The following is a 25364-nucleotide window of genomic DNA, read 5'->3' on the forward strand; positions in this document are numbered from 1 at the left end:
ATCAGGACAGTTCATTAAAATGGGTTTGGACTGCCTGTTGCAATTATTGAACAATTGCAATGACTTTCTTTAGTGGATACACCAACTCTGGTATCTTTGTCGGCTAATCCATCCAGCCATTTTTTATATAGGCTGAAAAATCAGGAAATATTAAAAGTTGACTATTCAATCTGCCAAGTGTTTGAAATGTAGGAACATTTCCGTTGAAGAGAGGCTAAATTGGTTGACTTTTAGCAAAGCAGTGAAATAGAGGAATGCGTTTTAGATTAAATGGGGAATAACTCAGTTTCCCAATATTTTAGACCTGGTAATAGGTGGCCTGCCAGGGTAGAGAGTAGCAGCCAGCATAATGCCAAACACCCTGTGGACATTGGCTTAAATGGAGTAGCCATAATTGTGATATTTGTTAAGTGCTTACTTTGTGCCAAACATTGTACTAAATACTGGGGTAGATGAAAGATAATCAGGTCAGGCCTACTCCCTCTCCCACTTGAGGCACATAATCTAAGTTAGTAGGGAGAGTAATCTCAGTACTGCCACAGGTAGGGTGTCCTTTGGACAGTCTTTGGACAGTCCAGGGCCTGGAAAAATGAACATGATTTAGACTAGGCCCTTTAACACTTTTGTATAGATGCAGAGAATTTTTAAGAACAGCTGCAACTTTCCGATTTGATACTGAGAGTACAAAACATATAATTAAAATATAATTGACAGTTTCTTTATAACAAAATATTAAGTTTCTGTATCAATATTATCTTATTCCTCAGATTAATCAGGACATTAAGCAATATAATGTCAGCATTTAAAATACATTATTATGCTCTATTATTGAAAGATAAATGTTCTCGATGGATGACAGATATCCAGAAGGACTGCCCTTGCTTTCTGAATTCAAGTCTTCCTGTTAGAGTGCCACTTTGTTTTATCCTTCCCAAGCATTTAGTACAATGCACTATATCCAGCGGGTGTTCAATAAGTACTGTTAATACCAATGAATTCCCATTCCTTGACGTGGTTAGTATATTAGTGTATGTAGAGTATGCAGTCATTAAGATTATAGGTTCACTTTATTATCTTGGTGAAGGCAAGTATCTTAGTCTGCCGATATTTAAAACAGGGGTTTTAAGGTCCTATAGGGTAAATGAGTGAGCAGTTTTATCGTGATTTACGTGGTTAAAAACAGTCTCAAATGTCCATTTTCTTTTCAAATTGCCTCTTCCCATTGACGTTCATATTCCACCTGTGGCCACTCTACTCATGTGTATCTTCGTGCAGGTTTGTGGGGTACCCGATTGATGGAAGAAGGCAACACAAGCCGGGAGAAATACCTGAAAAGTGTTTTACGAGAATTGGTCACGTACATTCTTTTCCTTGTGGTCTTGTGCATCTGTGAGTATGGCATTTTTTTTTCCCATTCACAACTGGGTTCTGAAAGAGTTGCGTGTTACTGCTGGCCATAGCGTCATACCACGGCAGGTGGTTGCCTTGGTAGCCACTGCAGTCTTGGCCACCCAAGTTAGCTAGCTACGATGCAGGACTCCTACTGCTCCGGACTACCACTCAGGATGCCCTCGGTGGTTCTTTTGTCAGAAAAATTTGCCATTTAGTGGCATAGCCAGCAGGAACCCCATTGTTCCCTTATCTGCAGAACCATGACTAGAACAGAGATCTCCTGATTCCCAGAACCAGGTTCTTTCCATGGGACCAACAACAGGGTGACTGGGGAGTGTCAATCAGTCAATCAATCAGTGGTATTTATTGAGTGCTGACTATGAGCAAAGCACTGTACTAAGTGCTTGGGAGAGTACAAGACAACAGGGTGGGTAGATACATCTGCCTACATAGTTTACAGTCTAGAGGGGGAGGAAGTTACTGAAGTTAGGGTAGCCATCTGCCCCACTGATAACTGTGAACATGGACTGTGGTTGTGTGTTTTGAGGGAGCATTTATTTCCAGTCAGTCAATCATGAGTACTCATTGTGTGCAGAGCACTGTATGAAGCACTTGGATGAGTATCATACAGAGAATTAGCAGGCATGATCCCTGCCCTCAAGGATCTTACAATATAGGGGGATAACACCCAATCAGAAGATCTCTATGGAATCCACTCAGGTGATTTGTGGGTTAGGGGCTTTTAAAGGAGAGAAGGAGGTAGTCCAGCTGAAGAATGAGACAAAATTATTTCCTTACTTTGATTGGGTTAAGAAAAGTGCTACCAAAGAGTGGGATTTGGAGAGGCCTTGGAAAGAGAAGCTAGGTGTTTGGAGGTGAGTGAAAAAAGTCCTATGCAGGTATAGAGAACCCTATGATGAGTGGAGACCAAGCCACATTTTAGATGACATAATCCCTGACCACCAAATTTTTCAGCCTAAAGTCAAAGGCATTGCAGACTTTAGAGACATACAAATCATTTGTTCGAAAGCCTTAACACTATTTTTCTTTTTTCTCTGGGATAGTTTGCGTTCTAACTTTGCTTTCTGTGAGGATGCAAGGGATAGACTGGATGACAGGAAAAGTGTTGTTGGACTTAACTCCTGTGCTCTCTCAATCCCAACATGAACTCTGAGACTTCCCATTCTCTTTCATTATCCCTTTAAGTTTGTTTTTCCTATCCTAGCATTCTCTGCTTGGGTCTGTCATTTCTCCCTGTCCATGTCAAAGCTTGAGCAAACCAGTAGGACACAATTATTATTCTTCTCTGTAGACTATCAGCCTTGTGTGAAACAGGGACTTCTGATCTGCTTATACTGTATATACCCCAGCTCCTAGTACAGTGCTTGGCGCCATATAAACTCCTAATTATTATTATTATTGTAGTTGTTATTCATTCATTCATTCAATCAGTCAGTTCATTCAACTATTCCTGTGCTGTGAGCCACCCTCTGCAGGCTTCCAAGAGGCAAGAGAACGAGCCTGAGGATTTTGCTCATGGTAAATGAGAATGCCTAGGGTTTAGCCAGGCTTAGCTTCCATCGTCCCTCGGGAGCGGCATTTTTTTCTCTGGGTGACCAGGAGGTGTCACTGGAGACAAGGATTGAGCTCAGAAAAGCTGAAAATGCTGAATCTTAATCCATACCCTGTGGAAGTGGTAAACCACTTACATATTTTTTTTTCCCAAGAAAACTCTATGGATATACACACAGATATACATATATATATACATATATATATACATACATATACATATATGGCAGAAGATAGGGCATTCTGGAGAAAATATGTCCACAGAGTCGCTATGGATTAGAAACGGCTAGATGGCATTTGATGATAATGAAACCCTACCTGCCCCAAGCAGGCATGACCCAAGCCAAATTCTAGAATCAATCAGTCAGTGGTATTTATTGAGCGCTTACTATGTGCAGAGCCCTGCACTAAGTGCTTGGGAGAGTATAATACAAGAGTAGGACTTCTCTCCTGGTCAAGGGGAGGAGAGGACATGCAGTCTCTCTTGAAGCAAGGAAAGGAATCGAGAGGGAAAGGGATAGTTATATATATTATATAATAATAATGATGGTATTTGTTAGCACTTACTATGTGTGAAGCACTGTTCTAAGCGCTGGGGGAATACAAGGTGATCAGGTTGCCCCGCATGGGGCTCACAGCCTTCATCCCCATTTTACAGATGAGGTAACTGAGGCACAGAGAAGTTAAGTGACTTGCCCAAGGTCATACAGCTAAGTAGAGAAGTTAGGATTAGAACCCATGACCTCTGACTCCCTGTGCTCTTTCCTCTGAGCCACGCTGCTTCTCATATAACATATATGTTACACATATATATTATATGTCTTTGAGAGAGAATCTCCTTCCTACTTGTCTGTGAAAATACAGGAGCATTTTTCCTGGCCTTTGCTCACTCACTAATGATTAAGGGAAAATATGTAGGTATGTGGTTCCTCAATCAGGATACGTGTGTGAGTTTTCGTCTCAGTGGTAAATATGGTGAAGGAACTTAGATTTGTCATTTTCCTGTCTTGCAGTGACCTATGGGATGGTGAGTTCCAGCATGTACTACTACACCAGGGTAATGTCCCAACTCTTCTTAGAAACTCCCGTCTCTAAAATGGAGAAAACCAACTTTAAAACCCTATCTACGGTGGAAGACTTCTGGAAGGTATTTAGAAAATCATTTCATTTTCATGGTCCTGGCGAATGTAAAGGTTTGGCTTCAGGGATTTTGAATGGATCTGAAGTTCAGTGCTCAGCACACAGTAAGCACTCAATAAAAATGATTGATTGATTGATTGATTGATTGATCTAGAAAGGTTTCATCTCTACTTAAAAAGTTCATCCCTCTGAAAAGCAATTTAAACCTCAGATAATACAGATAGTTTAGTCAATGCAGATGGATTTTTTGTTCAAAATATGGTCACAAGTTTGCACTCTGTTCAGTGTTGTCAAAAGTCTATTAAAAGTTTCAGTGTTTTCATCACAAGGGTTTCATAATAGAAAATTTGTGGCACAGAGAGTGCCCCACACCCCATGACTTTTGGGGCACTTTTTAAATGATATTTGTTAATAATAATTATGGTATTTGTTAAGCACTTACTATGTGCCCTTATAGACTGTGAGCCCGCTGTTGGGTAGGGACTGTCTCTATGTGTTGCCAACTTGTACTTCCCAAGCACTTATTACAGTGCTCTGCACACAGTAAGTGCCCAATAAATATGATTGATTGATTGACTGATGTGCCAGGCACTGTTCTAAGCACTGGGTTGGGTACAGGAAAATCAGATTGGACACAGTCCATGCTCCATATGGGGCTCAGAGTCTTAATCCCCACTTTATAGATGAGGTAACTGAGGCACAGAGATATGAAGCTACTTGCCCAAGGTGTCACAGCAGACAAGTGGCAGAACCAGGATTGGAATCCAGGTCCTCTGACTCCCAGGCCCGTGTACTTTCCACTAGAACTGCTGCTTCCTTCAGCAAAAGTATCATGTACTTGAAGTACCGAAAGGAGGAATGCCTCTGTGTTTTAGGATACTGCTCTGTACCCAATAAGCACTCAGTAAGTTCAGTTGATGAATTGAATGAATATGCAAAATGAGCAATTATTATTTTGGTAAATCAAATCTACATTAAAGCCAAACGTCACAGCCACTGTTCTTGGGGTCAGAGAAAGCTGTTCCAGGCTTTCTCATGAGGAAGAGGCTTCCACAGAGTAGAGCCAGTTGGTCAGTAGTAGACCAACCGCCAGCTGTACCCAGAGCACCAGTGAGGCCCTGGGGAGAGTTAGAGGACAGGTGCAGTTCTGAAGCTTCCAGTCAAATAGGTGTAGACCCAAATCTGAATAAGGACCCACACCAAGCAGGCTAGTATACCCATGATGGAAACGCTTGCCAAAAGAACCATTAAGAACACTAATGACAGAAATACACACAGCAAAATTCCCTATCGGACCCCCCCATCCAGACTTTACAAAGGACAAACAAGCCTATCCAGAAAAGTTGAACTTTTACAACCTTGAAGGTGACACTACTGATGGTGAAGTTCACCAATGGGAGGTGTGTGAGTGTATGTGTGTGAGTGGGAGGTTGTGGGTGTGACTAGAAAGGCCAAAGAAAGACCACAGTCTGCATACACAAAGACCACTCTTTGGTCTTGAGCTCTCGGGTTTATTGCTCCTTTTCTGGGTTGTCAGTTTGCCTTTACCTGTGTAAAATCATGGAAAAAAAACAGATCATGTAAATAAGTACATGAACATACACTCACCGAATGTTGTAAAGTCCAAATAAAGTAAGTGTTCGCCTACTTATATCACGTTTGGGCAATTTTCCAGTCTTTTCATTAATCAGAAAGGGTGAGTCAGCCCCCTCTGACTCCTAGAGTCCCGTACACCTTGGGCTGCTGACCTTCAGAGTGGCCCAGGCTGTTCTCAGCATCAAATGTTCCTGTGACTTTGGACTTTTCAGCATCTCCTATACCTCTCAGTTTACAGAAGGCTCACTGCTGGATGGCCTCTACTGGGACATGTGGTACAACAATAACTCAGGGGCTGAAAACCGAAGCTTCATATACTACCAGAACTTGCTGCTAGGAGTTCCTCGCCTCCGCCAGCTAAAAGTCAGAAATGGCTCCTGCTCTGTCCCCCAGGACTTGAGGGATGACATCAAAGAGTGTTACGACGTCTACTCAGTCAGCAGTGAAGACACGGCTCCTTTCGGCCCTCGGAATGCAACAGCGTATGTATTTTTTTCTCTCAGACCTCGTATTTATTGAGCGCTTACTGCTTGCAGAGCACTGTACTAAGCGCTGGGAAGTACAAATCGGCAACATGTAGAGACGGTCCCTACCCAACAATGGGTTTACAGTCTAGAAATGGCTCCTTACTCTGCGGTGCTGTGGTGAGGCCCAGGACAAAGTCTCAACCTTGTATTTAGCCAAATGCACGTTCCCTGCAAAAGAAGCCTGAGAGAGAGACACACAGTGTGTGTGTTTCGGGGGGGCGGTCCCAGACTCTAGCAGTGGTAGCATCTAGTGATCTTTGCCACTAGAAACATTTCTGTTGGCTGATAAATGGAGAATCTTATTAATTCAATTTTAGATGCTTCCTGGCAGAGAACCATAGATATTGCCATTTGTTGAAGTAGTATGTTTTCTGAAACATCTAGTGCCTCCTTTCTTATTACTAAACTCCTTTCTGCGGTGCAGCCCATCCCTTCCATACTGACTAGAGATGATAAGATTTATACGAGTGGGTTTTTTATTGTTGTTGTTTTTTTGCTGCTTTTTGATTTTACCAGTTGGATCTACACAAGTGAAAAGGACTTGAATGGAAGCAGGCACTGGGGGTTGATTGCCACTTACAGTGGGGCTGGCTATTACCTAGATCTGTCAAGAACCAGAGAAGAAACAGTGGCCCAGATTGCTATCCTCAAGAATAATATGTGGCTGGACCGAGGGACCAGAGCGATCTTTATTGACTTCTCAGTGTACAACGCTAACATTAACTTGTTTTGCGTGGTCAGGTAAGTGGTTGCGTTTTCAAGAATCCTGAGGGGAAGCATACTGTAAATAATGGTTCGCTCGTTGGTTTCGGTTCCTGTAACTTTGGGATTGGAAAACTGGGTGGGGAGGCTTGGTGAACAGAGCAGGTAGCTGAGATTGACAATTCAGGGGATTCATGGATAGGCAGGAAGCCATGAGATGATTATCAATCAATAATATTTATTGAGAGCTTACTCAGTGCAAGGCACTGTACTAAGCAATTGGGAGAGTACAATACGATAGAGATGGTAGCCATGATCCTGACCTTAAGGAGCTTACAATCTAGTGGGGGATTAAACTTCTTGAGGGTTCTCTAAACTGTAAGCTTCTTGCGGGCAGGTCTACCAATTTTGTTGTAGTATACTCTTCTGAGGGCTTAATACAGGGCTCTGCACACAGTAAATGCTCGATACATGTCATTAATTGATTGAAGGTAGAGTGGCATCTAGGTGGCCATTGATGGCACTAAAAGACACTTGATCCCCCTTGCTGACCAGGAAGTAAGAGATCGGTGCAACAAAGCTTAATGACATCATTCAGGACCCTTGACAGAAATCTGCAGAACCTTAGGACCTGTCACTGGGGGCACCCCTGTCCCCCTTGCATTGCTCCAGAGCCGTTCCATCCCTCCCTCCCACGTCCCCTGGACACATGTACTGTGTCTGAGCCAAGGTAACTGACAGGTCACGGACTAGCTGAAAACCAGACTGTTTAGCCTAAAACCAAATGAACGGCCACTCTGCTTCCTTCATTTGTATTTATTGAGCACTTACTGTGTTTAGAGCACTGTACTAAGTGCTTAGAAAGAACACTAGAGCAATAGAGACAATCCCTGCCCACAATGGGCTTACAGTCTAGAGGGATCAAGACCATAACAGTGATAACGGAAGAACTGTTAGAAAGGTTATGGATTACAGCAGAGGACAGGACATTCTGGAGAAAGTATATCCACAGAGTCGCTATGAATTGGCAATGACTCGACGGCACTTGCTAGTAACACCCCTGAATAAACTCCCACCTGGGACTCTCACCCATTATAATTCTATTTCTTTTTATTAATAATGTATGTATATCAATAATTCTATTTATGTATATTGATGCCTGTTCACTTGTGTTGATGTCTGACTCCCTCCTTTTAGACTGTGAGCCCGTTGTGGGCAGGGATTGCAGCGTGGCTCAGTGGAAAGAGCCCGGGCTTGGGAGTCAGAGGTTGTGAGTTCTAAGCCTGCTCCACCACATGTCTGCTGTGTGACCTTGGGCAAGTCACTTAACTTCTCTGAGCCTCAGTTACCTCATCTGTAAAATGGGGATGAAGACTGTGAGCCCCACATGCAACCTGATTAACTTGTATCCCCCCCAGCGCTTAGAACAGTGCTTCACACATAGTAAGCGCAAAACAAATGCCATTATTATTATTATTATTATTGTCTCTAAATTGTTGCTGAGTTGTACTTTCCAAGTGCTTCGTACAGTGCTCTGCACACAGTAAGCGCTCAATAAATATAATTGAATAAATGAATGAATTTGCCCCAATGAATACTGTGTGGAGTTAAGGGCCCAGTGATGTAGGGAAGCCCCATGGAATTCCACTTCAGGGCTGGAGCTTCATGGTCTGAGACAGGCAGTTGATAGAGGGGTGGGGAGAGATTAAGGAGCTTTATGAGACCCTGTCAAGGGGACTGGATGGGGAGATGGAGGAAGCAGCAGTAGTCGCAAAAGGATTCAGTGCCTTCTGGTGGCCAAGTGGGGTTCCAGAAACCCCTTTGGGCACACTAGGATGAGATGAGGAATTCAGCTGTCTGTCCCCAGGGGGTTGAACCTATAAAGATTCAATCTGTGGACTTCTGGTGAGTCATCAGCCCTGGCTCATCTCTTTTCCTCCTTTCCTGATTCATCCCTGAGCAACAGACCGATACATTTTTCCAGCCCCCATGATAACCCTGTGTACTGAATGCCAGAGACAGAAATAGGATTTGGGGCTAAATTTTCACAACATTTTCTACTACAGAAATACGGAATGTTGATTTCAGTGTGCTGGACTCAGTTTAACACATTTCCCTACGGAAGCAGCATGGCTAGTGGAAGGAGCATGGTACTGGGAGCCAGAGGACTGGGGTTCTAATCTCAGCTCTGCAAGTGCCTGCTGTGTAACCGTGGGCAAGCCACTTTACTTCTCTAAGACTCAGTTTCCTCATCTGTAAATTGAAGATTAAATATTTGTTCTCCTTCCTATGAAGACTGTGAGCTCCTTGTGGGACAGGGACTGTGTCCAACCTGATTGAAGTGTATCTACCCCAGTGCTTAGAACAGTGCTTCCTAACCTTTCTCTAGAGAAACCAGCTGTTGCCTAGTGGGGATAATGATGATGATAATAATAAAAATAATAAAATTATTATTATTATCCCCATTAGACAACAGTTGTTTTCTCTGAAGAGAGGTAAAGAAGGTGACTTCATCCATGGGCATTCTCGGTTTGGTCTAAGTCACAGCAATTTGAAACTTGGACTAAGCTGATGGTCAGGATATCGCCCAGCCCCCATTTTATGGATCACAAATGATGCCGTCATCCAAGATTCTCAGAGCAGTGGTAGGCTGACCCAGAATCCCGTGGGTGAACAAATTCAATGGGGCTCAATAACCCCACCGGTACAAGCTAAAACAGGACGTACAACATCACTTGACATATCGTAAGCGCCTAACGAGCACAATAATCGTCATAATAATAGTGATAACAAGTGCCCGTACATGCAGAAATGCCCCACTGTGCCTGGGAAGCTGGAGACCGATCATGTCTACCCATCTGGTCACTCTGTGGCCCTTGTTCATCTCTCTGGGGTGATCAAGGCTGATCCCCATCCCTCTTCTGCTGCCTCTCCCCCTTCACTCACCTACCTCTCTCAATCAGTGGTATTTATTGAGCATGTACTGTGTACAGAGCATAGGACAAAGCACTTGGGAGAGTACAATACGACAGAGTTGGCAGACACATTTTTTAAAATGGTATTCATTAAGTGCTTACTATGTGCCAGGCACTGTACGAAGCACTAGGGTAGATATAACCTAATCAGGTTGGACACAGTACCTGTCCTACATGGGGCTCATAGTCTTAATCCCTATTTTACAGATGAGGCAACTGAGGCACAGAGAAGTTAAGTGACTTGACCGAGGTCACAAAGTAGATAAGTGGTGGGAGTCGGGATTAGAACCCAGGTCCTCCAGGCTCCCAGACCTGTGCTCTATCTATTAGGCCACACTGAGCTTACTGTCTAGAGGAGGAGTCTATATGAGAGGGAGGGGTGCCAAATTGGGCTGGAACACAGACAAGGGGAAAGCAAGAGCACCAGGAAGAGAGAATGACACTAAAGGGTTGGCTTTCCTTTATTTTTATTTCATTACCTCTTTCACCTCTTCCCCTGCTCCTGACCCCAGAGGGCTCATCCTGGACAGCTCTTAAAAGCTTCATCAGATAACCTCAGCCTTTATGCTAAACTCATGCACCAGAATTCAGTGACCAAATGTTTTCTTTCCTCATTCTGGTTGGTGGACCCTGTATTTGGTTAATGACCCACTAAACTCTTAGAGCTTGCAGAGATGGGTTTTTAGGTTTTATGCAATTAACCAATTTCAATAACTCCTCGCCTCCCGGCTCCTTTCAGGAATATATATTTTTAAAACGTCCTTTAGTTCGGGCACAAATTTAACCTTCCACTTCCGCTGCCAAAATTGCCTTAAATAGGTTTACAAATCCAACCTAATTCTGCCAAGGCTGATTTAAATCAATTCAAGTGCATTTAGATGAATTGGCAGCATCTTCACTGTTTGTAGACTAAACATGTATTTTGGATTGTGGTATCTAGAAAGTTTAGTCATTTTTAAATACATCATAAGTATTTTTTTTTTCCCCTGAGGTATTTTCCTTCACCTCACACTGTAAAGAGTCTGGAGTTTCCCTGGGTAACCAGCCCCTGTGGTCAGTCTTTGATTATCTTTTGGGCTACTGTTGTCATTCTCCTTCCACAAAAATAAGACCTAATTTAAACATGGTATTCATTGAACAGTGCCTGTGTGCCAAAGCATTTTACCAAGCTATGGGGAAGTAACAGAATAATCAGATTGGGCACAGGCCTTGTCTCATAGAGGCTTGCCCAATCTTAGAACTAGGGAAAATAGTTATCATCTCCATTTACGGATAGCGTGGCCTAGTGGAAAGAGGATGGGCCTGGGAGTCAGAGGACTTGGGTTCTAATCCCAGCCCCTTCACCTTGGGCAAGTCAGTTAACTTCTCTGTGCCTCAGTTACCTCATCTGTAAAATTGGGACTGAGATTGTGAACCCCATGTGGAACATGGACTGTGTCCAACTTTATATCTGCCCTAGCTCTTAGTACACTGGCTGGCACGTAGTACATGCTTAAGAAATACCATTAAAAACAATGAGGAAAATGAGGCACAGAGAGGTTAAGCGATTTGCCCAGATCACACAGCAGGCCAGTGGCAGAACTTAATTAACAACCCGGTCTTCAGCTTCCTGGATTCTCATGCTCTTTCTATTAGGCCACTCAGCCCTCCCTTCAAAAACAATCTTTGGCTATTGTCACACTTTGGCACGCTGCTCCAAATTAAGTTAGTTTGTCTTCGAAATTGCAGTGCCCACCCAGAAGTAGCAGTGATGTTTTACAATTGCTGGAAAGGGGTAACATTGCTGAGGAAGTAGTTGCCATGTAGAAGTAGTTGTATTTAAGGTGACCAGTCATCTGGTTTTTAGCTCACCCTTTTATTTTTAATGGTATTTGTTAAGCGCTAACTCTGTGGCAGGCACTGTACTAAGCTGTGCCTTCTGTGCAGCGGGGATCCTGCCCCGGATGCTTTTATGTCTGGGATTTTCATTTTCAACTCTCAACTTCCCTCCTCCTTGGCTCTCATCACCGACTTCCAAGGTTCGGAAGTGGCATCCATTCTTGGAGGGGCCTGAGAGGAAAAACAATGGCTCTGAAGCAAATTGCAGGGTCAGGGCATCCCTCTGGAGAAACGCTGTAGGTCTGGGCAAACTACACACTGTTGCAAAATGTCTATTATGTTAACGTTAAATTGCACTGCAAGACTGGCATAACAAATGGGTTAGTTGCATGCTTAATGCATGTTCATCATGTGTACCCCTTGGTCTGATATTTGAGTGCTGTCAGTAGCTATCCTAGCCCTATATGAATCATAAAAATATAGAACAAAAAGAGAAGGGAAACTTTTGAACTATAAACCTAGTTTACCCAAGTTAAAAAAAAAACCCTGAATATTATCCTTACAGCCATCAATTACAAAATCTACTCCTTACAGATTAGTCTATCTCTGTTAAGCAACATAACCTAGTGGATAGAGCATGTGCTTGGGAGTCAGAAGGACCTGGTTCTAATTCTTACTTTACTACTGGTCTGCTGTGTGAGCTCGAGAAAGTCGCTGAACTCCCCTGGGCCTTTGTTACCTCATCAGTAAAATGGGGATTAAGACTGTGAGCCCCATGTGGGACGGGCTGTGTCCAAACTAATGAACTTATATCTACCCCAGGGCTTAATACGGTGTCTGGCACATAGTAAGCACTTAACAAATACCATTAAAAAATAAATATAAATATAGACCTGTGTTAAAGATAGGGGAACCACAACTCTCATTTGTCCCCGGGCCGCATAAAAAGTGATTGGAAGACCCTTTTAATACCATCCTGTTTCCCTGGTGACAGAACCCTGTAACCTGATGGACTGCTTCTTTTAGAGACCCAGTCAGTCCCCAGCAAAGTTTCTATGCTTCCCAAATTGCTCTGAGTTAGAATATTTGATCTGGAAGATTTTTATGAGTCTCTTCTGACAGAAAAATAGGCTCCTGTCTCTTTAGCTATGCTTCTCAGGGCTAAAAAACCCCCTTCCCATAGCCATATTATCGGTGTGGAGTGACAATGGATTGGGTGTGGTGTCTGATTTAGAGCTAGGCTCATTCCCAAATAGTGGTTCTGCTCTTGGTCCATTCAACTTGGCAGAAACACAGAGGAATAAAACCCCCCGAGAGATCGTAACTTCCTCGTGCACTTGTATGTCCTGCCGTTAGTTTTTGTTCTTCCCAAGCACTTAGTTGGGTGTATTGCATCCAATGGGTATTCAATAATACTATTGTTACTGTAATAGACCCCAAGAAATATTCTAACAGTAGGGGTTGCTACATCTGACAAAAGTGGCGAATGAGCCATAGTTGTCTTAAGTTGTCTTCCAATAGATCGGGATTGGTTTCCCACTAATAAGCGCCCTCTGCTTGGTGCAAAGCAGCTTGGAACTACTGGGAGTCCTGTTACTTGGGAATAATGAAGTCACACAGGTCTTCAAAGAGATGGTGTTCCATTCAAAGAGATGGAACAATTTTCAAGACTCTCAGGAACAGGTTAACAATGGGGAGACCCAGTCAACCTCATCATTGCTGTGGATTTGCATGCTGGGACCACATCTTGACATTCATACTCAAATGCATATGCTGTTTTCCTTCTTCTTGCAACACAGATTACTGGTTGAATTCCCAGCAACTGGTGGTATAATTACCTCTTGGCAATTTCAGCCCGTGAAGCTAATTCGCTACGAATCTACTTTTGATTTCTTCCTGGCGGCCTGTGAGATTGCCTTCTGCTTCTTTATTCTCTACTATGTGGTGGAAGAGATCCTGGAAATCCGTATTCACAAACTGCACTATTTCAGAAGTCTCTGGAATTGTCTGGATATTATTATTATTGTGGTAGGTTCTGGAGTCAGGCAGAGTCCTGTATTACCCATCATTTTTTATAGTTGTGCATATGGAATATGCATACCAGACTGACTTTGTGATAGAAGATGGGATTTTCTGAAGAAGGTCTGTTCATGGAGTTGCTGTGGGTCAGAAACAACTAGATGGCATTTGAAGAAGACATGGGACATCATAAAATCCTAAAGCGTGTTTTGTCCCACCTCCTATGAAAGAGCGTCCGAAACGCCTCAGGGATTTTCATTTTTAGTATGAGGGTGAAAAGGGATTGGGATTTTATGGGAGCGTGCACTGGAGAGTCAATCAATCAATGGTATTTTTTGAGCACTTACTAGGTGCAGAGCACTGTACTAAACACTCAGGAAAGTGCAAAACAACAAAGTTGATAGACCCATTACCTACCCAAAAGGAGCTTTTAGTCTAGAGCCTTGATGGGAATCCTTCAGATCTTGTCAGAGACGTGGGTTGAGCAGTCCTGGGAGTCCAGCTGAAAACAACTGTGGGGACAGTAGCCCTTGTGGAGTGGACTCTCCACAAGACTCTCTCCTTGCCCTTCTGGGTTCTAGGGAGTTTAGAAATGTGGGTAACAAGTTGTTCAGAGCCAAGTCAGCTGGTGGATTCTGGGTCCATCTAGTTGCCTACCGTTCTGTCAACAATAGGTGCTCAATAAATATTCTTTATCTACTTAGTTGATTGCCTCTTCAGAAAGCTTCACTTTAAACACTGGTCAGAACAGTGGAGCCATGCAGTAAGTTTTAGTTTATCCAGATCCTCCTTAGCCAGACCTTATTGAAACAAGCATCAGTGCAGATGGGAATGTAGAGGTGTTACACAGTTCAGTTCTGGGCTTTCCAATTCTTGGGCCCCAATGTAGTTTGCTCTAAAATCCCAATCCCTTTGATGAGTCTTTCTCTTGCATATTATTTTAATCTCTGTTTCCATCCCCATCTATCTTGGAGCCAAAAGGTTTTCAGAGAACCCTCTTAATAATAGTCCCTTTAGCTAGGATATGAAAATAGAAAATAGTCCAGCGGGGGTTGTAATGTGAGTCAGTGAACCGAAGTTGTAGGGTGAGATGTGTCTGCTAATTCTATTGTATTGTACTCTTCCAAGTGCTCAGTACGGTGCTCAGCACACAGTAAGCTCTCGATAAATACCACTGATTGATTGATTGGTTAAGATATTAATTCTAAATGTACAAAATTTTGAGTTCAAGCAAACTAATTATGCTACCTGCTGGAGACTGCTGAATGTGCATCCATCCGCCCCCTGCCCTCCCCAACCATGTATAAGAGGACACCTCTTCCCCTTCAAGGGTCCATAAGCCCCCATATAGTGCGTGTGAAGGATTGTGGCAAGACAGGGATTGGACCTTGAGTTCCCTTGGGTTTATTTTCTTACCTGTTTCTGGGTGAGGGTCAGGGAGGATCTCAGCCTTAATTGCAATTCCAGAGAGCTGACAGAAGTTTCTCCTGTGTCTGGGTGGAAGCCTGGGGAAAAGGGAGAGTGTTCATCTTAGATGCAGCTGATTTTAATTGGAGGGAGGCACCGTGCTCCTTGATGCAACTCCTTCAGCCCCTAAACCAGAACCATGTTCTTGAAGACACATCCGTACACGCTGTTTCAGTCAAGATGATGTGACCTTAGGATTTCTGCATCTCTAGCTTTAAACAACTTAATGAAATTTTAAGGAGTGAATCCAAGTCACAAGGGTATTGTTCTAAAAGTGGCTATTTTCTTCCCCGCAGCTGTCGGTGGTAGCTATTGGCATCAGTATATATAGAGTATCAACTGTGGAGTTACTGCTGAAATTTCTAGAAGATAAAAGTACCTTTCCCAACTTCGAGCCCCTGGCATATTGGCAAATACAGTTCAACAACGTTGCCGCTGTCACTGTATTTTTTGTCTGGATTAAGGTAATTTAAAGCTTTCAAATGTGGGACATTTAAAGGAAATTATGGGGATTGTACATATAATGAATTTAACTATGAGTCATCTCACTGCCTTCCGTGCCTTTGGCTCAATTTTTCTCTCTTGGCTCCACTCAACAGCTCTTCACTGAAAGGGAAGTAGGAAAAATCTCCATGACTTTCCCTGATGTTAGACACTCCTAGGATGAATGATGGGACCCAGATTTCCCCCGGGGCTGAATGGGGAGAAAATGACCCAGGAGGGAGGAAGAGAGGGAAGAAAACAAACTTCGAAATGCTCACTGGGTGTTTCACCTGATTACTGCCTCTGGACCTGGCTGGGGTTGCAGGGAGCGTATCCTGTTTAATATTTAAGTTGGAGCAGGCATGATGTTCTGCCGCACCATGGCCCCGTTTGCTCCCGAGAAGGGCTCCTTGCTGTGTCCAGGATGTTGCAAGGTCCTATGCCTCATGACTCAAGAGAACCGAGAGATAGACACATATGGTAGTTGCTGCTGTTCTGGCGTGGGTGGTGAATGCATCTGGCATCCTACACTCTGCAAAAGCAGTAGGAGCTATCTGGGGACCCAAACCTGAACCATTTGTTAAATGTGAAACAGTGTGGCTCAGTGGAAAGAGCACAGACCTGCGAATCAGAGGACCTGAGTTCTAATCCTGGCTCTGCCACTTGTCTGTTGTGTGGCCTTGGACAAGTCACATTACTTCTCTGTATCTCAGTTTCCTCATTTGTAAGATGGGGATTAGATACCTGTTATCTCTCCGACTTCTATGGTGAGCCCCATGTGGGACAGGGATTGGGTCTTCTCTGCTTATCTTCTGTCTTCCCCAATGCCTAGTACAGTGCTTGACACATAGGAGACACATAACTTATTCTACCTTTATTAATATTATTCCTATTATTATCAATAGCTACCCTAGGCCATCCCCCATGTCTAGGGAGCTGCCACTTCCTCATCTTTGTTCCCTGTAGAAACTCCCAGAGAAATTCTTAACCTCCAAGTTAAATAATCAAGGTCTCTATTTATATCGATGTCTGTCTCCCCCTGCTCTGGTCTGTGAGCTTGTTGTGGGCAGGGAATGTCACTGTTTATTGTAGTACTTTCCCCAAGAGCTTAGTACAGTGCTCTGCACATAGTAAGTACATAATAAATACAATTGAATGAATGATTGAAAGGTCTCCATTGATTGGGTTTGCAGTATGGAATCACTTAACTTCCCCAAACTGGGAAATAGCTGTGGGGAAGAATTTCACTACAAATTGTAGTGAAATTGCCAGAAACGTGTCTTCAACCATGTACTTTCTGATGGAATTTTTTAGTGGTTTGGAGGGGTATTCATCATTTTTTTTAAAGCCCTGCTTTGGGGAAAAAACATGAAATAAAAGTATTTTTTTTCTCTTTGCTTGAAAGGTGGTTTTCTCCATGAGGCACACAAACTTGTTAATTTGGTGTGGTTATTGTTTTATTTGTTTTTGATTATTGATTATTTCTTTTATTTAACAGCTCTTTAAATTCATCAACTTCAACAGAACGATGAGCCAATTGTCTACCACAATGTCACGCTGTGCCAAAGACGTTATTGGCTTTGCCATTATGTTCTTCATTATCTTCCTGGCATATGCTCAGTTGGCATACCTTGTCTTTGGGACTCAGGTAGATGACTTCAGCACTTTCCAAGAGTGTATGTAAGTAAAAGGGGATGTTGGAAAAAGTTTAGCTTGGGTTCTAAGTCGTTGAAAAACACATTATCCAAATGGTTCTCAATCCCATCTAGTCAGATAATGAGAAGAAAAAATGTAAATTGACTCTCACAGGAGTCACTGAGTCTCTGACTGGAGGCTATTTTTCAAAAAATGAGCAAGTTTGAAAACCCTACAATCTCTGTAGTTTGAGATCACTGATTGTAATCAGTCAATTTATTGAGTGCTTACTGTGTGCAGAACACTGTACTTAGCCCTAACCCTAACCCCCTCGTCCCCCTCTCTATCCCCCCATCTTACCTCCTTCCCTTCCCCACAGCACCTGTATATATGTATATATGTTTGTACATATTTATTACTCTATTTATCTATCTTGTACATATCTAGTCTATTTGTTTTATTTTGTTAGTATGTTTGGTTTTGTTCTCTGTCTCCCCCTTCTAGACTGTGAGCCCGCTGTTGGGTAGGGACTGTCTCTATGTGTTGCCGACTTGTACTTCCCAAGCGCTTAGTACAGTGCTCTGCACACAGTAAGTGCTCAATAAATACGATTGATTGATTGATTGATTGATTGATTGCTTGGGAGAGTGCAGTACAACAGAGTTGGTAGACACGTTCCCTACCCCCAAGAAAGATTCACTGATGTGTCATTGGCATGTATTAACATTTGAGTGAATTCTTTGCTCCTAGACATTCCCCTTTTCCCATTATATTGATTCAAGGTGTCAGCTAGATACAACAGTTGATGAGTCAGTAGTATTTATTGATTTAATGAGTGCAAAAAAAAAGGTACTAAATGTTTGGGAGAGTACAACAGAATTAGAATACATAACCCTCAAGAAGCATACTGTGATGTAATGAGGAAGAGAAAGACACACTAAGATAATTTTCATTTGGGAAGATAGAAACGTTGACATGTGTATGATTTAGTGTTTATGTAATAGGATGGATAAATAGTTCATGCATTCATTATTTTCCAGGTAGAATACTGTATCGGTCTCCCTGCCTCTGGTCTCTCCTCTTCAGGCCCTAATTCTGTTTGCAAACTCTTCAGGAACCTTTAGTAATAATAATAATAATAATAATAATAATAATAATAATAATAATAGCATTTATTAAGCACTTACTATGTACAAAGCACTGTTCTAAGCGCTGGGGAGGTTACAAGGTGATCAGGTTGTCCCACGGGGGGCCCACAGTTAGTCCCCATTTTACAGATGAGGTAACTGAGGCACAGAGAAGTTAAGTGACTTGCCCAAAGTCACACAGCTGACAACTGGTGGAGCCGGGATTTGAACCTCTGACCACTGACTCCAAAGCCCGTGCTCTTTCCACTGAGCCACGCTACTTCTCTTAAAGCATCTTGTAGCAGGCTAACTCCTCTGAACATCTCTGCACAAAACTCCTCACAAAATATGCTGTTTCTAGATTAGGCATGGACCAGGTGGGACTCCAATAGGATTGAGTCAGCAAAAGCCCTAACCTCTGCTCTTCCAGCTCTGCACCCAACAGCTTTTTGGTTCTTATTTTCTGTATCTGTCCTTGCCTTATGTTGTTTGTAATTATTTCATCTTTCCTTAAGTGTCTACCACCAGTCCCCACTTCCTCCATAATAATACTTGTGATATTTGTTAAGCACTTACTACGTGCCAGGTACTGTACTAAACACTGGGGTGGATACAAGCAAATGAGATTAGACACAGACCCTGTCCCACTTGCTCCATAATAATACTAGTGATATTTGTTAAGTACTTACAATATGCCAGGTACATTGTTTCCAACTTAACTTACATTGTTCACAGTCTTACTTTCACATAGTAATAATAATAATGGTAACTTTATGATCCTCTAATATCCCTTTCTCTCATAGATTCAGGGAAGGAAGATTATTGGAAAGACTATCTAAAACCCTTCTAAATCCCTATTTCCTTGTAACTTCTCTAACTTTGCTTTCTAATGGCTCTTTATGGCCCCTGGTCCTTACAGTTATCCAAGCCCCTCTTGATCCTGTTGAGGCTTTCTGCCTGCATAGTTCAGGAAAGCAGTGTGGCCAAGTGGGAAGAACATGGGCCTGGGAGTCAGAGGACCCGAGTTCTAATTCCGACTCTGCCACTTGCTTGCTGTATAACCATGGGTGATCACTTAACTTCTCTTTACCTCAGTTTCCTTATTGGTAAAATGGGGATTAAATCCCTCTTCTCCCTCCTATTTAGCCTGTGAGACCTCTATGGGATAGGGAATGGGTCTCAACTAATCTTGTATCTATTACAGTGCTTACTTAGAGTGCTTGGCACATAATAAGCACTTAACAAATACCACAATTCTTCTTCTTCTTCTTATTAGTAGTAGTAGTAGTAGGATTACTATAAGAATATAAGAACAATTTGTTTGGAACAGTTAAGCTCAGTTCTTCTACCTGCAGGCTGAGGCTGGGGTTTAGAAGATATTTTTAGTTGTGTGGTTCTCTCCCATTAAGCCTAAATTTACACACTTCTGGAAAGCAGCACAGAGAATATCCTGGAAATCCAGAAGAAGGGGGACAGGTAATCACTCTCTCACCATTCAGTCTTATTGAAGGCATATCTCCAAGAGGTCTTCCCTGACTAAGCCCTCCTTTACTCTTCTCCCACTCCCTTCTGCATTGCCCTGACTTGCTCCCTTTATTCATCCCCCTTCCCTGCCCCATAGCACTTATGTACATATCTGTCATTTATTTACATTAATGTCGGTCTCCCCCTCTAGTCTGTAAGCTGGTGGGCAGGGAATGTGTCTGCTTATTGTTATATTGTACTCTCTCAAGTGTTTAGTACAGTGCTCTGCGCACAATAAGTGCCCAATAAATACAATTGAATGAAAGAACAATTGAATGAAAGAGATTTTGCTAACAAGCCTCCTCAAGGCCCCTGGTCCCCATTGATGAACATTTTACAGATTGAAAGTCATAGCTGCCCGGAAGGTTTCAGCCTCAGGTTTTGGTGACCACTTTTAAAAAAGCAGTGTGTTCTAATGGATAGAGCATGGGCCTGGGAGTCAGAAGGACCTGAGTTCTAATCCTGGCTTTGCCATTTGTCTGCTGTGTGAACTTGGGCAAGTCACTTAACTTTTCTGTGCTTCAGTTACCTCATTTGTAAAATGGGGATTAAAGACTGTGAGCCCCATGTGGGACAGGGTCTGCTTCCAACCTGATAAGCTTGTGTATTTACCCTAGCACTTAGTAAAATTCCTGGAACATAATGAGCACTTAACCAATATCATTTAAAAAAAAACCAACCCAAAAACCTTTAAGAAAGTTTCCTTCCTCAAGTTTCCAATTTTTAAAACTTCCACGGTTTGAATTAGGAAATGCCATTTTATGTGACAGCCAGCTTCTGAATTCATGCTGCAGAGGAATTTGTAAACTCCAGTTTACACTTAACATGTAATTACTGTTATGTTTCCTCATTTTTTACCTCTCTGAATGATAAGGTCACTTCAGCATAAGGTCTACTCTGGTGTCCATCAGTGTGTGATGCTGGTGGTAGTTGGTAGCTTTTCCAATGGGGAGAATCTATGTTGTGATGTGCCTAAGTTGGGCTGGGTATAAAGACTGGATTGGGTCCAAATGCGGGAAATAACATTTTGAGAAATGATAAATCACCAGCTGGATTCTTCTTGTTTTTGTATTTTTATGTTGTAGTTTCACTCAGTTCCGTATAATTTTGGGAGATTTCAACTTCACCGAGATCGAGGAAGCTAACCGAGTTTTGGGACCCATTTATTTCACCACCTTTGTGTTCTTTATGTTCTTCATTCTTTTGGTATGTACGGTTTTGCTTCCAGTGAGGTGGTTTTGTGTGTGCAGGATTTTTTTTCATTTTAATCATCATCTTTTCTTCCATCTTCATTATTTCATTATCCCGGTCCTATGTATGGTTGGTATTTCATTGTAGCAAGCAGGACTGTTGTAATATAGAGAAGCAGCGTGGCTCAGTGGAAAGAGCATGCGCTTGGGAGTCGAGGTCACGGGTTCTAATCCTGACTCTGCCACATGTCTGCCATGTGACCTTGGGCAAGTCACTTAACTTCTCTGAGCCTCAGTTACCTCATCTGTAAAATGGGGATTAAGACTGTGAGCTCCACGTGGGACAGTCTGATCACCTTGTATCCCCCCAGCGCTTAGAACAGTGCTTTGCATATAGTAAGCGCTTAACAGATGCCATCGTTATTATTGTTATTATTATTATTGTTACCGAAACATTAGAACTCAGTTCAAAATCCACTTGTTGATAAATGAATTCTTTGGGTGAGCATTACTCCCCCGAGGTGGGGAGGCTAGATGGGCAGGATATTTTCCCCAACTCCATTCACACTTATTCGTTGGGGGATTGTGGGTCATCACACATCGGTGGGTCATTATGGATGGCACCATTTACTGAGACAGTTCAGCATCCCTCCATCATGCTGTTGGTGGCAATAATGAGACCTGGACATGACTTGGATGTGCTGATAAATACTGATCACTGTGTTCCCTACTATTCCTGGTTACCTGGGAACCATTGTGAAGTCAAGGAGTATAATATTTCTAGAGATTTATGTAGTCAGCTTCCTGGCACCGTAGTGCAGAGGAGCATAGACGTCTTTAATTACAGCTTTCGGAGAAATCATGCTGTTTTAATAACAGGGCCTACTTACACGCCTAGCCTATAAAAGTATGTGTATTTCCACATGTAGGTTGGTTTTTATATTTTTGATATGATGGACAGGTATCAAGAAAGCTGTGTAGCAAATCGTCTCTGTTTGGGATTAGACAAATTCAATGCATCAGCTATTTAAAAATCTATTTTCAAATTCCCTAGGCCTTAAGGTCAGTCTTATTTATTGTTTACTGTGTGCAGAGCACTGTACTAAGCACTTGAGAGAACACAGTGTAACAGAGTTGGTAGACACGTTCCCTGCCCACAACAAGTTTACAGTCTAGAGGGGGAGACAGTCATTAATGTAAATAAGTAAATTACAGATTTGGACATAAGTGCTGTGGGGATAACACTAATTTTAACATAAACCCAGAGAAGCAGCATGACCTAGTGTAAAGAACACAAGCCTGGGAGTCAGAAGACCTGGATTCTAAAGTCAATTGCTTGCTGTGTGAACTTGGGCAAGTCACTTACCTTCTCTGTACCTGAGATCGCCAGTTGTAAAATGGGGATTAAATACCTGTTCTCCCTCCTACTTAGATTGTGAGCCCCATTTGGACAGGGACTGTGTCCAACCTAATTAACTTGTACCTACCCCAGTGCTTAGAACAGTGTTTGACATGTAGTAAGCACTTAATACCATTTCAAAGAAAATTTGAAAAGCAGTTTCTATGAAAGAATCCTCTTCAAAGACAATCCAATTGGTTAGCCTCAGATTTGAGGAAATACATTTTTTCCCTTAAGGGCTGTAACCATACACTCTTGCTGTAGTTTATTATAAATTTGAGAGAAGGAGATTGTCCCATTTTCTGAAAGGTGTGTACATTCTGCCTTGCACGGTTGCATAGGGCAGAGGTATTGTAAATACTCTCAGTTGATCGCTATGGGGAACTATTAATGTCCCTAGTCCCACCCCCTAGTCTTCAAAATAGTAGAGATGGAGCTGTTCTTTACCAGCTGGTTTGACTGCGGGTGTGGGGGAAGGTCTCAGAGTGTCCACAGTGTCATTGTACTGCATACATCTTTAAATATAAGCATCTCAGCTGTTTTATTTCAGTGGCTACAGTTAACTCACTCAGAAATGAAAATAATACACCCTATCCTAGGAATGTTGGGAGGATAAACATAAGGTACCTGACATGAGAGCGTTTTGAGAATTTTAAAGCAACATCACTTGGCAATTTGAAGGGATTATTATTATCTCCCTATCACAGCCTTCAGGTAAAAAGTTCAGGGTTAGAGGGAGAGGTGTAGGTTCAAGGTGACATTTTGTCTATTTAAAATGTTAGCAAAAATTCAGTAAAACTTTTAGTGCAGGGCAGTTTTCCTTGGCAGGGTAGCAAGCAACCCCCCACTCTACTAAGAAAGAGCAAATCATTTTGTTGCCACTGTGTCTTTAATAATGAAATCATCACATCAGTGGTAGTTATTTGCTTGGTAGTTGTTAAGTGACTACTCTATGCCAAGCACTGTTACTGAGTGCTGGAGTAGTTACAAGGGATAGATCATTGGGTGGGACTAATGATTCCACCCAATGTGGGATCATTTTATACATGAGGCTCAGTTTCCTCGTGTAAAATACGGATTTAATATCTGATCTTCTTTCTGAACAGTGCTAGGCACATAGTAAGCGCTTAACAAATACCATCGTTATTATTATTACTTTGACCGTGGGCCCCATGTAGGACAGGGGCTGTGTCTGACCTGATTATCCACCTGGGGCTCACAGTCCAAGTAGGAGGGAAAACAAATATTGAATCCTCATTTTACAGAAGAGGAAGCTGAGGCCCAGAGAGGTTAAATGACTTGCCCAAGATCACCCAGCAAGCAAGTGGCAGAGGTGGGTTTAGAGTTCAGGTCCTCTGCCCCTCAGACCTGTGTTCTTTCCTCTAGGTCATACTGCTTCTCAGGTAGATGTAGTAGAGCACCTGTCTCCCTTCCTTGCTCTGCAGCTGACCTAAAAAAGTGAAGTTTGACTTATCTTCCCGAGTTTTCCCAACAGCAATGAAAGGCAGCTTCACAACTTGGTGGGAGGATATGAATTCTGGATTTTGAAACAAATGGAATCTATTCATCCATCAGTCCTTTTGTCAGACAGCCTCAGTGTGGGAAAAAAAGGCATCTCTCTCAGGTGTTTAGACAGACTAGAACCTAAGTGGTATAAGGAGCCGAAGGAAGCATTTAGGCTATTGTACATCCAACCATTTGGTTTGAGGAAGTGCTTGCTTTTGTAAAGCACACCCATGCTCTTCAGGGTACTTCCAAGTCTAGTTCAGAGCTGTGAGGTCTTGTTTTGATCTGGGGAGGGTTTTAAGGAAAGAGAAGAGGGTTATCTTTGGGGAGCATGGTATATGCAGGTCTGCCCGGAGGCAGATGGATGGAATAAATGTAGCATCCAGGCAGGTGGTTCTGTAGGATTTTCTTCTAATTCTGTCAGTCCTGCCCATGGCTCAGCGGAAAGAGCCCGGAATTTGGGGTCAAAGGTCATGGGTTCGAATCCCGGCTCTGCCAATTGTCAGCTGTGTGACTTTGGGCAAGTCATTTAACTTCTCTGTGCCTGTTATGTCATCTTTAAAATAGGGATGAAGACTTTGAGCCCCCTGTGGGACAACCTGATCACCTTGTAACCTCCCCAGTGCTTAGAACAGTGCTTTGCACATAGTAAGCGCTTAACAAATGCCATCATCATTATTATTATTATTATAGAGAGGAGGAGTCAAGGGGAAACAGATAGAGCTGAGTAGACTTGGCTTTGGCCAACTGCCTCTTAGCTAAGGCCCTTGATGGGGGTGTACTGTTGTGTGCATTTTGAGTCTGTCACGTAACAGTAAAGGATCAGATGGCCTAGTGGATAGAGCATGGGCCTGGGAGTCAGAGTACCTGGATTCTAATCCTGGCTCTGCCATTTGCCTGCTCTGTGACCTTGGGTAAGTAACTTCTATGAGGCTCAGTTTCCTCATGTATAAAATAAGGATTTAATATCTAATCTCCCTTCTACTTAGACCGTGAGCCCCATGTGGGACAGGGACTGCGTCTGACCTAATTATCTTGTATCTACCCTAGGGCTTAGTATAGTGCTTGATGCATAACTAAGCACATATCAAACACCATCCAGGAAAAAAAAGGATAAGGTGAGACTGCATGACAAACTCAGAAACATTTTGAGCATTTCAGAAAAAATGGGCCATAGAAACGCAAAGATCTGGTTATAGTAAGAAGCACACTGCCTCCAGAATCAGAGTGCAGACAGAAAAGGACAGACATCACAGCGGAGAGCAGCCCATGGCTACTGTTGTTTTTATGGC

At 42.6% G+C, this 25364-nt stretch overlaps 1 protein-coding gene across 2 annotated transcripts in view; it reads left to right on the plus strand.

The window, feature by feature from the left end:
- PKD2 (polycystin 2, transient receptor potential cation channel) overlaps positions 1-25364 on the plus strand; it is a 47669-nt gene that overhangs the window by 10654 nt on the left and 11651 nt on the right. For both annotated transcript variants that reach the window (XM_038769176.1, XM_038769175.1), the window contains exons 2-9: positions 1276-1389; positions 3978-4111; positions 5932-6182; positions 6744-6968; positions 13522-13750; positions 15505-15672; positions 17190-17371; positions 21063-21183. In XM_038769176.1, coding sequence (XP_038625104.1) covers positions 1296-1389; positions 3978-4111; positions 5932-6182; positions 6744-6968; positions 13522-13750; positions 15505-15672; positions 17190-17371; positions 21063-21183 — 1404 coding nt within the window. In that variant the 5' untranslated portion in view covers positions 1276-1295. The remainder of the gene's footprint in view (positions 1-1275; positions 1390-3977; positions 4112-5931; positions 6183-6743; positions 6969-13521; positions 13751-15504; positions 15673-17189; positions 17372-21062; positions 21184-25364) is intronic.

This window comes from Tachyglossus aculeatus, chromosome X5, assembly GCF_015852505.1.
Source record: "Tachyglossus aculeatus isolate mTacAcu1 chromosome X5, mTacAcu1.pri, whole genome shotgun sequence".
In the NCBI taxonomy this organism is placed as follows: domain Eukaryota; kingdom Metazoa; phylum Chordata; class Mammalia; order Monotremata; family Tachyglossidae; genus Tachyglossus; species Tachyglossus aculeatus.